Source organism: Desmodus rotundus, chromosome 13 (assembly GCF_022682495.2).
Source record: "Desmodus rotundus isolate HL8 chromosome 13, HLdesRot8A.1, whole genome shotgun sequence".
NCBI lineage: Eukaryota > Metazoa > Chordata > Mammalia > Chiroptera > Phyllostomidae > Desmodus > Desmodus rotundus.
In genome coordinates, this window is record NC_071399.1 from 60,665,499 (window position 1) to 60,678,882 (window position 13,384).

At 35.9% G+C, this 13,384-nt stretch overlaps 1 protein-coding gene across 1 annotated transcript in view; it reads right to left on the reverse strand.

Moving 5' to 3' along the window:
* DIAPH3 (diaphanous related formin 3) overlaps positions 1 to 13,384 on the reverse strand; it is a 455,761-nt gene that overhangs the window by 142,452 nt on the left and 299,925 nt on the right. Inside the window, exon 24 of the mRNA XM_053916803.2 lies at positions 12,838 to 13,002. Coding sequence (XP_053772778.1) covers positions 12,838 to 13,002 — 165 coding nt within the window. The remainder of the gene's footprint in view (positions 1 to 12,837; positions 13,003 to 13,384) is intronic.

Sequence of the window (13,384 nt, forward strand, 5' to 3'; positions counted from 1 at the left end):
TAAAGTCTGGAATTTTTACTGGATATGTCTCTCCTCTTACATCCTTGTAATTTTATCACATAAATTAACAACCTCACAAGGCCTAAAGTTCCTATATCCTTACCTCTCTGCATCTTCTTTGAATACATAGAACATAAAACACCCGAACTCCAAACCTTTCTTTCAATTATTTAACAAAGTTGTCCAATAGTTAAACTGTCACCCCTTTCTACAAAACAAGCTACACATTGTTTTATTTAATACTTTATTCTTTACATTTAGTTTCATGGTGGGAATGTTTTCTTGTCTCTCAAACCTTTCTTTTTGGAAAAATAAATTGCTGCTTCTTTAAATACATCCTTGGGAACAGCAGTCAGCAAACTACAGCCCCGGTGGGCCAACCTGTTCTGGTAAATAGCGGGTTATTGGAACATGGCCACACCCACTCATTTGCACACTGCCTTCGGCCGCTTTTGCCCTGCTCCAGCACAGCTGAGTACTTGCAACAGACTGTATGGCCTGCAGAGATGAAACTTTTGCTAGCTGGCCCATTAAGGAGTTTGCCAACCCCTGCTTTAGAAGATGCTTTAACAGAAGGGTATCTGTGGAAAATGCCCTCATCTGTTTATTTGCAAATAGTTTAATTTTGCACTTGTTGTATAAAGTGCTTAAATACCCCAAATTGGAAGAACAGTTTTCTTCTCAACACTTGAAGATATATCTCTTGGTTTCCATTTTTCTGATGAGAAATCACTTGCATTGGGGTCCTATCTTTCTGCTTAGGCTGCTTTTAAGATTTTTGTCTTTGGTGTTATATTCTAAAGCTTCACTACAATATTCTTTCAAGTAAATTTTATTTTATTTATCTCTCTTGGTATAGGTTATATTTCCAGATTCTTGGTGTGGAAAATCTATAGCCATCAGTTTTAATATCATCTTTCATTCTTCTGAGTTTTTCCTTCCGAGACTTTCATTCTACAAAGGGTAGTCCTTCCCTTCCTGTCCTCCCTGTTTCTTCACCAGTCTTTTACACTGCCCATCGTGTTCTCTCCCTGAACTGCATTCTGGACAATTTCTGTAGATCTACTTTTCAATTAACGGTTTCTTTCTTCAGCTGAGAATAATCATTGAATGTAATGTTTCAGCCAATGTGCTTTCATTTCCTTACGTTCTGTTCGGTTCTTTCTCAAACCTGCTTGGCCATATTTGGCAGTCTCTTGTTCCTTTCTCTCTGTAATCACATCTGGATTTCCTTAGACACTCACATATTATTCCACATCTGGAGTCTTGGGGGCTTACCTCTATTGTTTTGGTTTTTGTCCTTATCACTTTACCGTGCAACCCCTTGTTTCTCTGTGTGTTTGTTGATTGGGATTAAGAGCTCTTATTTGATTAAACTTAATTTGTGAGTATCTTGAGGATGTAAATTGTAATTGCCTCCAGCACTGAGCTTTGAATTTGCTTCTGTAAATAATCAGGGATTATTTCTAAACTAAGTTTAATTTCTTTTTGTCCTAGTTTTGTCTTATTCACTGTACTCACCCTGACCTTGCTCTTGGCAAGCCTGGCTGTCTCCTTTGTACCTATGTACAACACACAAGTTTTAGCTTTGCTCTTTTTCTCTCTAATCCGATTGGCCTTGGGAAATTTCCTTAACTTTCTTACAGAACACTTGTGTTTTAAAATAGTTTGTTGTATTGTGGTGGGATGGATCTTCAAGAGTCCTTATTACTGTACTGTGATATGCAGTCTTCAAAAGGGTGTTATTGTAGAAAGTTGAACAACATATAGATCTTTAATTTTTTAAGATTTTATTTATTTGTTTGTTTGCTTGTTTGTTTATTTTTACAGAGAGGAGAAGGGAGAGAGAAAGAGAGGGAGAGAAACATCAATGTGTGGTTTCCTCTTGCCCGTCCCCCACTGGGGACCTGGTCCGCAACCCTGCATGTGCCCTGACTGGGAATCGAACCAGCGACCCTTTGGTTCAGAGGCCTGCATTCAATCCAGTGAGCCACACCAGTCAGGGCAGATCTTCCATTTTTAACCACTTTTATAATGTGTCAGTTATGTACTATATGTTTTTTTGGTTATCTTACATGTGTGTTTTAGTGTCCAAGGGTAAACAGTTTAACATTGGACAGACATATAAGATGAGCCTCGGGCAAACACTCAAAAAATTTGTTAAACTGATAATGAAGAATGTCTTCAAAAATACAGTAAGTATGGTATTTCACTACTTTCAGATATTTTTTAAAAATCTATATGAGGTCATCATTGCATATAAGAAGGAAACTACTATAATGGTTAGGAGGAAGAAAGCTGAAGTCGTATTTTCTTTATTTGAATCTTCACCTGGCACTGAATAGCTGTGAGACTTGTGTCTCAGTTTCCTCTTCTGTAAAATAGGCAAAATAGTAATGACTTTATAAAGATATGATAAGAATTAAATGAGTTAGTGCATGTAAATGACTTACAGAACTGCCAATACATTATTTTAATTACTATTATATTTCTAATTTATATACTTCTCACTATTACTATGATATCACGCACAATTATTTATCCAACAACAAATCAAGTAGAAGCCACTTTCTAGCATGCATCAGTCATACGTGTGTCCAGCAAGCTGGGGACGTGCCCATTTTCATAGCTCCTGTGGGGGCATAAATGCTTTCCATTCCGAGACGTCCGGATGTGACTGTACACCGATTTAAAGAAGGTGCTGTTGTCAAAGCTTGCATCCAACACAGCTGGATTACTGGCTGGGAAGGTGGAGAGGTGGATGGAAGGCAAAACGTACTCTTGACCTCGAGTCTACCTTACCTCTAAATACATGTATGTATTTAGTACATGTATTTTATTTAATACATGTATTTAAAATAATATTTCTATAGAAATGTTATTTTTGATACTTCTAACTCTAATATTCTTTATGAAATTTTACTCTAGAAAAGAGAAGTACTTTAGTTTCCTGTGTTTTCTTCCTCCAAAGTATTGCCTGCACTTAAAATCAGATATTCTTGATAAATTAACTTAAAACATTGACAATGATACAATTAATAGTTGTTTTATTTTCCCCCAAAAGTATAAAATATAAAAAAATTAGTGTACATATTGCCTGCTCCTAACAATGAACAATCAAACGTAGGAAATAGTCTGAATTCCAAATATGCCTACTTGAAAGATACATTAGTTTTATTTTATAACATTGTGGAAAAATATAAGAATGAAAGTATAAAGCATAAGTAGACTTCCACAGATCCTGAATTTATGACTGTTCTTCACCTCTATTGCTGAGTCTTAGTCTATTTAAACAGACCTACCTAGCTACTGAACATTTTTCAACATATGATATCTTGTATATTTTTGTAAATTAAAAAACTAGTGCAGATTTTATTATATGAAAAATAATACTGAAAACTAATAAATGTCTTCTTGTTCAGAGATATATTTCTTTCAACATTAATGAATATTTAAGCTATGTAAGCCATGAATCTCCCTAGCACAGTTTTCACTAAACTCAAAAATATTTTCTTCATGTCCTAGTATTCAATTTTTGCTTCAAGTCTCTAAAATAAGATTAGACAAACCAAATTTAACTCCACAATGTCTCCAAAGGGATGGATGTGAAGGTAATGTGAAAACACAGGCTAATTTTCTCAAAGTAAAACAACCAGGTAAGAGTTCAACACATTCCCACTAATCCTTTGTTAGGAGTTTACTTTCTCTTACAAAGAGACAACGCTCAACCATACTAAATGACTTCTTTCTAGAAATTTCTGATAACATGTTCAGTAAGAAATGGAAAAGTTTCTATAAACATTGAAAATGTATGCCTGTACTCCTATATATAATCCTAGAATGGAACATAAAATAAAATATTTTTAAATAATTAATGCCAGTGACAAAAGTCTTTAAGAATATTTTTTAAAAATGTGATGTATTTGTCAGTTTTCAATAAAAAATATTTTCTTTTGTAAGTGCTGTAAATATAAAATTTCCCTCCACATTCAAAAACAGGTTATAAATGATGGATGATAACTATTTTCATGGAAAATAAGTTTATTCTTAGAAACCCCTACTTGCAATAATTACAAAATAGAGGCTTTAGAAAGAAATATATATGACAAAAATTACCAAATTAATGTCTCTGGCATCACCACATTGAATTAAAAAAGCAATCACTGAGAACAGGAGAGCATGTTACACTGGCACAAACAACTCGTCATCTTAGCATTCAGTACAAGGTGGTGTTATTAGGCATTTTACGACTGCGAAACCTATGAGAACAAGACCCTGTCCTTTGAGAACGTCCCAAAGGATGTGCAGATGCTAATGATTAAACTATTTCAGCTTGAAGTTGTTCTTTACTGTAAAATCAGTCTCAGATGAAACAACAAACTACTTATTAGCCCAGCAGGGACTTAACATTACCAACCTTTCGTCACTGTGCTACCAGTGTGTTTGCCATTCATTCAAACACTCTGTAAACTTCTCAAATAAATGAGATATTTCAACCTATTCAATAACTTCTTTAATAAAGCATGAAATGCTCATAATTAAGGTTTTCCCAAAGTAGAACTTGATTTTCCATTAAATCTGTTCTCTTCCTTTGTGTTCTGAAGTAATATACTGTAAAAATTTTTTTTTACCTTTCAACTGTGGGGCTAAATAAAGGTACAGGGAGGCACAAGATGGCAGCCATGAAGTACAGTGCTTTAAGGTAGGCGTGGTGGTAGGGCAGCGTTTTTTTGGCTACTGCTAATCACCTCTTCAAGGAAAACATCTGACTAAAGCCCCAAATAGTCCATGCAAGCCTGGTAATGTTTAAGACATAACAGAATATATAGTCTTAAGTCAAGAGTCTTCTCAGTGTTCTCAGCTCACTTGCTCTCTCACTCACTCTCTCTCTCTCATGGTGTGGAAGATCAGAATATCTGATATGCAAAGAATACGCCGTTTCATTCATTTTTGTTAGTGGCATCCCAGTTTAGGGCTATTTTTTCAATGACATGGAGTAATCTACTTATGATTTTTGTATTAGTTACTTAGTTGACTTCTTTTCTCTTTGTTATCAATCTTTGGCCTCATTATTGTATTAGAATAATCCAGTTTAACCTTTTGCTAATATAATTTCAGTGAACAAGCAAAGTACTTAAAATATAAAAGGGAAATATAAATTACTAGTTATTTAGTCATACAGAACCTGTCGGTCAAGTGCATGCATTATTCTACTGAGTAAGAATAAATGTTATCGCTAAAGAGAAAAATTTAGCCAGTTAGTCTAGGTGTGTTTTTACTGTGAAAAGCCTAAAGGATAAACATCAGAAGAACCTAGCAACTAATTTTCAAGGTTGCATATCCAAAATATTCAGCCCCTAGAATTGATCTAATTCCTTAAACAAAGAGATACCAAGGATAAGAAGAAAACAAGATCCTATACTTAAAATACTTATTTTGTTCTAGCTTTGGAGCTTTATACCTCTAAATATGATCTCAGAATAACAATCGTGCCAATGGAGACAAATTTCAAGTTTTAAGCTCACCAAGATGAGCAAGGATTGAAGATACACCCTGGTCCTATTATAATTATATAAGTGACTCGACATCCAACCACAGGACTTTTATATAACTTTCTTTTCTCTGATACCTTCACATATAATGAGTCAATCTACAAGAATTAAGGAATACACAGAAAATGTTTAGTGCTTTGGAGTTTCTGTTAGTTACCTAGTTGGTCTATATAGTAGTCTTCAGAAATTACATTTAGAGTTGACAAGCATCAAATTTACTATTTAAATGATTTGTCAAAATGAGTTTTGTTCTGGCTGTCCTCTTTATAAAAAAAAAGTTATACTAAAAATACGATGAATTCTTATTTGTTTGGCAAATCACTACTTTAGCCTCAGTATTCAGTAGAAGAATAAATTGTATTTGATCAACACAAACAGCAAGATTAAATGAATTGCAATTGATTTTATATTTGTTCACTACACAATGTTATTTCAATTGTATGAACCCAAAATCAACTTAAAGTCTGCAAACAGTATGAATGAAAAATCTTTAACTGGATAGAACATAACACTAACAAATTTGAAGAAGTAATCTAAAGATAGAAATATTGATGAAATATAAAATACTTAAAATATTGCCTTGTTATAATGAATTGGGAAAGGCGAAAATTACTATACTTCTATCATTTGTAGATAGCTAACTTGTTTTGAGGGTATATGTACATTATGCCATTTGATGTTCAAAATGTAACCTCCCTAGGAAACACACACTGTTATTAACAGGAAGCTGCGGCTCAGTGAGGTTAACTGACTGGTTCCGGGTCATATCGCCCAGGGTGTTCTGATGCCAGGGCCTGTACCCTCAGCAATTCTGTTCCCAGTAATCAGGTGGAGGCAAAATACCACTGTTACAAACAAAGAGGATGAGGCTTCTTGTTGGCAGAGTTCACACATCACTTAAGATTTGAAGAAATCAGAACCCTTTCTCCTTGTCCTGCACATAATTCAGATGGGGCGTGTATATGTGGCAAAGTTTGGGGAGGAACAGACTGGACTTTATGGGTTAGAAAATAAGTACAAAGTTTAGCACTTTTATATATTTAAACCTGGGGGCAAAAAAGAAAAATATAGACAATTTTTGTGTGTACAACAGTAATCCCTTTAATACAGGGATATCTTTCTGTTGCCCTTGAAAGACTAATCCTAAAGTAGGGTATTCAGAAATGCAGGGTCTTAGAAACTATGAAGATGTCACATTAATCTTTAGTATTTTAAAACAGAAAAGGTTCACGTGCTCAGAAAAGCAGTCACGGGAACCAACAAGTCTGACTTCTCTCATGCGATCACATCAATTCTGCTTGGGAACATGTGCAACTGTAAGCTCAGAGGGTCTCCACAGGGTGATTAAAACAGAAAAATGGTACATCCTTTTTTTTTTTAAATGGTACATTCTTAAAATGTATAATTTGATTGAGATACTTATTTTCAAACATGTTATCTAAAGGGGACAAATAAAAAGGAGTCCTAAGAGGTGAAAGCATTCAGAAGTATTTCTCTAAAATAAGATCGTTAAGCAAAATAAATAAGGTGTCAGATGAAATTAGCTTAAAGAACTAAGAGTGCTGTTGCCTTGTGCTAATAATTCTGGTTAGAGAGAGAATAGCAAAAGAACTTTCAGTGATGAAAGAGGAAGCATCACTGGAATAAGAAGTTAAGAGTGGTAAAGAAGAAACCAGGTAATTCAGGCCTATGTGAGTAAAAGCAGTTTAAGCAATATTCTCCAATATGAACACGAATGGAAAGGGGGGACCAGCACATTACATACATTATGCTTCAAGGCCACAGTGACCAACGAGACGCACAAAAATTAGGTTCATACTCAAAGGACAGACATCCACATGCCGTAGCTACTGGGTAAGACAAAGTAGAAGGGTTACCTAGCAAGATCCAACAAAAACCTGTTTACCCTGTAGAGGCATGATATCTCCATTAACAACAGGTACATTGGTAATGGCATGTAACAGTGAGTCTAAAACCAGTCACCAGTAGAAACCGGTAATTATTGTCATGCAACACTATAGTACTGAAGGCAGGAACCTCACGATGAAACCTGATGCCTGGTAGGCTACCAGTTCACTCAGCCTAAACAGTGAGGTCAAGGAGTTCCACCTTCTACCTTCAATGTGAACCCTAGGCTTTACATAAGTCCAACAGGAAATAAAAATCTCCCACAGAAAGGTGTTCGCCAACTCTGCCTCTCACTTTAACCCTCACTCTTGCTATTAATCGGCCTCTAATTTTACAAGAGAACATTTTAGGCTTTGAAATAAAAGCAGACCTGCAAGCATTCTTCTCTCATACACCCATTAATGTAAATAAATAGGAAGTTATTACATCAAAGAGTGAGGAAATAAAGTATGACTTGTGTTGATTCCCTCTAGTAAAATATTTTTTAAAAACACTTAAAAAATTGCATTTTGACTTTTATTACAAATGCTCTGAGCAGCAGTGTATTGTAAATGTTAAATAAAAAAAAAAATGCCCAGGCTTTGCACTGGGCAGGTCTCCATTAAAACCCTAGCCTCTATAATTGTGCAGGGTGCATGCAGATGCACTGAGGTCTCCCTGCTGCCGTTACCCTCATGGGTAACACTCTGCACCTATCACAAACGGCGTGAGGACCAAGTGAGACACATGTAAAGCACCCAGCACAAGGTCCAGCTAGGAGCAAACACTCAGTGGCTGTTGTTTTAGTTTTGGCCCGGTGAAAATGGTAATAATAAAAAAAGCTAGGTAAAGTTACAATGTAAACTAATTCTCTATTTCTGAAAGTTGATTATTAGTTCTAAATAAAAATCATTCCCTATGTGCATGCTACCTAGAGTGGACTGTTAAAACAATGATGATGACAAATGAATTCCCAGTTGAGGAACTCCAAATAGAAACGGGGTTAGTTAGGACTGCTTCAGAATGAACAGCGTTTCCTCAGAGGGAGCTCCAAGATCCTGAAACTTCCCTTCCTGGTCTGTATAGCTTGAGGCTGCAGACTGGAAAAAAATTTTCCTACTTCATGTATTATAAAAAGGCTGAGAGAGAGAGAAAGAGAGAGACAAAGAGAGAGAGCAGAGCAGCTATATCTATACAAATTAGTGGTAAGATCCTAGTAACACTGGTGAGAGGTTGTATGAATTAGTCAGTTACAGTAAAGAGCTCTGAATAAAAGTGAGCCAGTCTTTAATTGCTTCAGTTTAAAATCTGGGGCAATCCTAAAACAAACATTTCAGATAAATTACTTGCAAGCTAAATTACTATCAAAAGTAAGAGTGACCCCCTTTTGGGGGGCAGAAGTTAGGTTTCAAGTCAGTCCTGTGAATCTATTAAATGCAACTCCTATGTATAACAGAAGTTGACAGAGCTCTTCCATATATGGCACAGACTGTGGAGCCCCACTCCTCTGGTTAACATCTCAGCTCTGCCCCTGTAACTGTGCAACTGGGTAGGACCAGGCAAGTCACCATCTCTCTAAGCCTCAGTTTCCTTATTTTAAAATACAGCGCCTGGTACTTGGTTGGCCTTAATGAGTTAGCCATTAAAGCATATCACCCATTTTGATGAGAATATCAGTTACTTAATAAATTTATCCATTTGTTATATTCCATTAGTTACAGAGAGACAAAGAGAAACAAGACAGACACGACCTTGACTGGCTGAATGATGTCTGAGCAGGGACCAGAAAGGTGAGCACACTAGTACAGACAGGCAAAGGTGGAGGGTGTGCTCCCTCCTGCAGTCGAGAGAAAGAGTCCATAAAAAACTGCCATAGTGGAAGGCAGCTGGAGGGGGAAGACGGTGGTTCCCAACTCCTTACACGAGGTACGAAATGGGCTGCCACTGAACGGTACACTTGACCCATTCACGAGCAGGAATACACCTATGTTCCAGTGGATGAAGTAAAGATGTAAACATATCGTAACACTATTTTCTTAAAAGAAAATATCCTTCTTGCCTATTATACTAATGTGGCTTTCCGGAACAGACCTTCAACACATGCACGTCCCGCGTCTAACGCTAACATTTTCCTATCGGCTCACTGAATTTAACCTGTTTTCCAAAGCCGAATAGTATGAAGTCAAATAGCAACCTAAAACATCAGAAGGCTTTGAAAACACAAGGCATTTATTTGTCAATAATTTTTGTTGATATTGACACCATGGTATTTTTACAGACCCAGTGCCCAGAATTCAAGCACTATAACCATATTTGTCAGAAAGAAAGAATAAAGTGGATGCAAAATTGTACTCCCCATCCAATCATCTTTACCCTTATTTTTATTCTAAGGAAAAGTTTCCTCTTCAAATTAGTTAGATAAAAATACATTTTTAAAAAATATTTAGCTCCTTTGATTTTAATTCAGTACACTGTGTGTGTGTGAGTGTGTGAGCATGTGAGAGGAGCTACTTCCAGGACCCGTCTGAAACAGGCAAAGTGTACTTATCACTCAATTATCCTCTGTTTTTGATCCATTCCTCATTCAAACACTTACTTTCTCCATCTGCCCACCACTTAATAACAGAAATGCCAAGTTACAGAACGCCCAACCCTCTAATCTTACCAGATTTCAGAATGATTTGGAATTAGACCTGGATTAAAATCCCTTTTCAACTACTTACAATATGGACTTAGCCTCATTAGGAAACCCTCCAAATGCCAGTGTTCTTCTTTATAAAATAGAGCACAAGCTATAGAACAAGGGAAGCAGCAAGCCTAGCATTTAAGAGCACAGGTTCTGTAGGGAGCCTGTCCTGGTTCAACTTCTAGTTCTACCATTTTATACCTAAGTGACATTGAGCTAGATATATTCTACTTCTGTGCCTCAGTTTCCTTATTTGCCACAAAGAAATGCTAATGTGAAAAGATGGAGAATTATTCAGATTGGCTGAGAAAATATATAAGGCATTTGGGAAAATGTCTGGTTCACAGAAAATACTGAATATATAATGGATATTATTTCATATATACATTTTATAATTTCATGCATAATTATGTTAGGGGTCCCCAAGACAAGCCTCAAGTTTGATTACTTTTTGGAAGAACTCACAGAACTCAGAAAAGCTGTTTTATCCACCATTACAGTTCATTATGGGAAAAGGATACAGATTAAAATCACACAGTCCTCTCCCAATGGAGTTCGATTATTCCAGCAATGATGTGTGACAGCACAGGAAGCATACTGCCAACCAGGGCAGCTCACCCAAACCTTGGTGTCAGGAATTTCTATTGGGGAGGTCGGTCTCACAGGCATGGGTCTCCTGCATGAATGACCTTAGCTCCTCAGTCTCCAGTGCCCCACAGAGGACCAAATGACACAGTGCAGCCAGCACATCACATGAACAAAAACATAAATCACATATCTACATAAACTATCTGGTTTGGTCCTGGGTATACAAAGACACCCTTCCCAGGTAGGATACCCCAAGGGCTTAGAGATGACCGATCTCCCAGGAGTCAGTCGAAGGCCAGAGCTTTCCCTGGAATACTCAAGGTTTGAGTACCTCAAGTTTGCTGAGTTAACTAACCCTTTACTGAATAAGAACTTATTAAGCAACTACCATGTGCCAAAAGCTATGATAAATACTTAACATACAGTATCTCATTTAATATTTAAAGACTCTTATAAGAAAGAAATTAACATCCACTTTTACAAATGTGGAAACCGGGACTCAGGAAGGTCAGGGTTCCTAGTCACTTAATCAGTGTGCAATCCAAACCTAGCTCTTTCAGACTGCAAAGCCTTTGCTACTTACACTAAGCTGTGATGCCTCACAGAACTTTATAAAAATTAAAATAACATATCATTCAACATATCACACATATAGGCACAGAATACATTTAATAATCAAAATCACTTCTGGCATAAAAAAATAATTAAAGAATCACTTTCATTTTGTAGAGAAAATAAACCAGAGCTGTAAGCAAAATATGTGTTTCACACAGTCAAACTAGTTTTCCTTTAAAATACTGACTTTTATTCAAAGACTGTCTAATCATAACCAAGTGATTATAACCAGTCCAATCAATTCAGCAATAAAGTTTTCCTCAGATTAAAACAAAAACAAAAAAACTCAGTTACTCAAAACTTTTTAATCCCCTCAAACATTTGCTGAAATACAGAAATGACTTACCCATCTATTAAGAATAATGTGATTTTTCTTTGCAGAAATGTATCTCCAGTTCCCTAGGGAGGCAACAATGCTTCCTCATTTTAATATGAGTGTGCTTTTCCCCCCCATCTAATCAGCTAATACTTTTCAAAAGATCTTTTTAATGCCTAAATGAAAGGATTCCACATCAAAGACCTGACCTCCCTATTAAAATATCTAAAGGAAACCCTAGGAATGTGAAATCCATTCAAAGGCAAACTGCAGGTAGCTTATTGTACAATGCATTAAGAAAAGAAAAGGGGGAAAAAAGCTTCATAACAGCTACATGGAATTTGGTAAAATTATACCACACAAATACAAATTGATCTTACATATAATGAAACAAATTCATAGCCAAAAAACTTATTACAAGAGTGCTCTGTAATCAGCCAGGAGGGGAGTCTCTATGAAAAACTTCAGAGTTTGTCACATTTTCAATCAAAATTTCTAAATACAGTTTAAGTTGGGAAGGCCAAAAAAGAAGAAACTACATATTTTTCAAAGATTTAAAATTTGAAATTTTAAAAGCTAACTTTCAACATCAGAAAAGGTAGGTATCACTATAGACAACAGGAGTGAAATGAAGTAATGAAGTAAAAGTGGTAACAGATGAGACAGTATTGGGTTGGCCAAAACGTTCATTTGGTTTTTTCTATAAGATGGCTCTAGTAGTGCTTAGTAGTCTTAAACTTCATTCCACACAATTTTGTTAGATTGTATTGTGACAGGTGTCATATCAGCATGTATTCAAAAAAAGCACATTATTTTCAAAAGCTTTATTATTTCAAGAAAGGTAAAAATGCAACTGAAACTCAAAAAAGGATTTTTACAGTGCATGGAGAAGGTACTGATCAAACATGTCAAAAGTGGTTTGCAAAGTTTCCTGCTGGCGATTTCTCACTGGATGATGCTCCATGGTCGGGCAGACCAGTGGGAGTTAGTAATGATCAAATCGAGACCTTAACTGAGAACAATCAATGTCATTCCACACGGGAGATAGCCGGCCTACTCAAAATGTCCAAATCAACAAAGTTATTGCTGTAAATGAAAAATGTCTTTTATTTTATGGAAAAAATCCATATGGACTTTTTGGCCAACTCAATATAAATACAAATACTTTGAAAAAAATAATTTTTTTAACGTACCATGAATGCAGTTCTGAAGTTATTTAAGTCAGTCAAAACGTCCTCCACAGACACCTTCTTCACGTCAATGGCATAGTACTCCATTATGCTCTGGGACAGCCTTTCCATGTTTTCATGCAACGCTGAAAGCTTTTCATATTGTTCCTTTGCACTGATAACAAAGCTGTATATCCTAGTTAAGGAATTCTGAAATGTCCAAGTAATGGTTTAGAAAAAAACCTTTTAAGTCCAATGTTTCAATGTAATTGTTGGCTACTATTACGTATTTCCAAAATGCCAAAATCACCTCTAAAAGCCAACCACTCTTACAATTCAATCTATACTATACAGTGATGAAATCTTAAATTCAATTTCTAATTAACTCTGGAAAAATTATCAGAAGAGTTAAATATTTATACATTTAATATTTGTCTTTGACAACTGAATTCAAGGAAAATTTTCTTCCAATCTGCCTATCTATATAGAGAGATTACGAAATATGATTTAAAATTACAGTTCAAGTAGTTGTAGCTGAGTCCTTTCAGAGGTACTGAAATCAATACGAGGC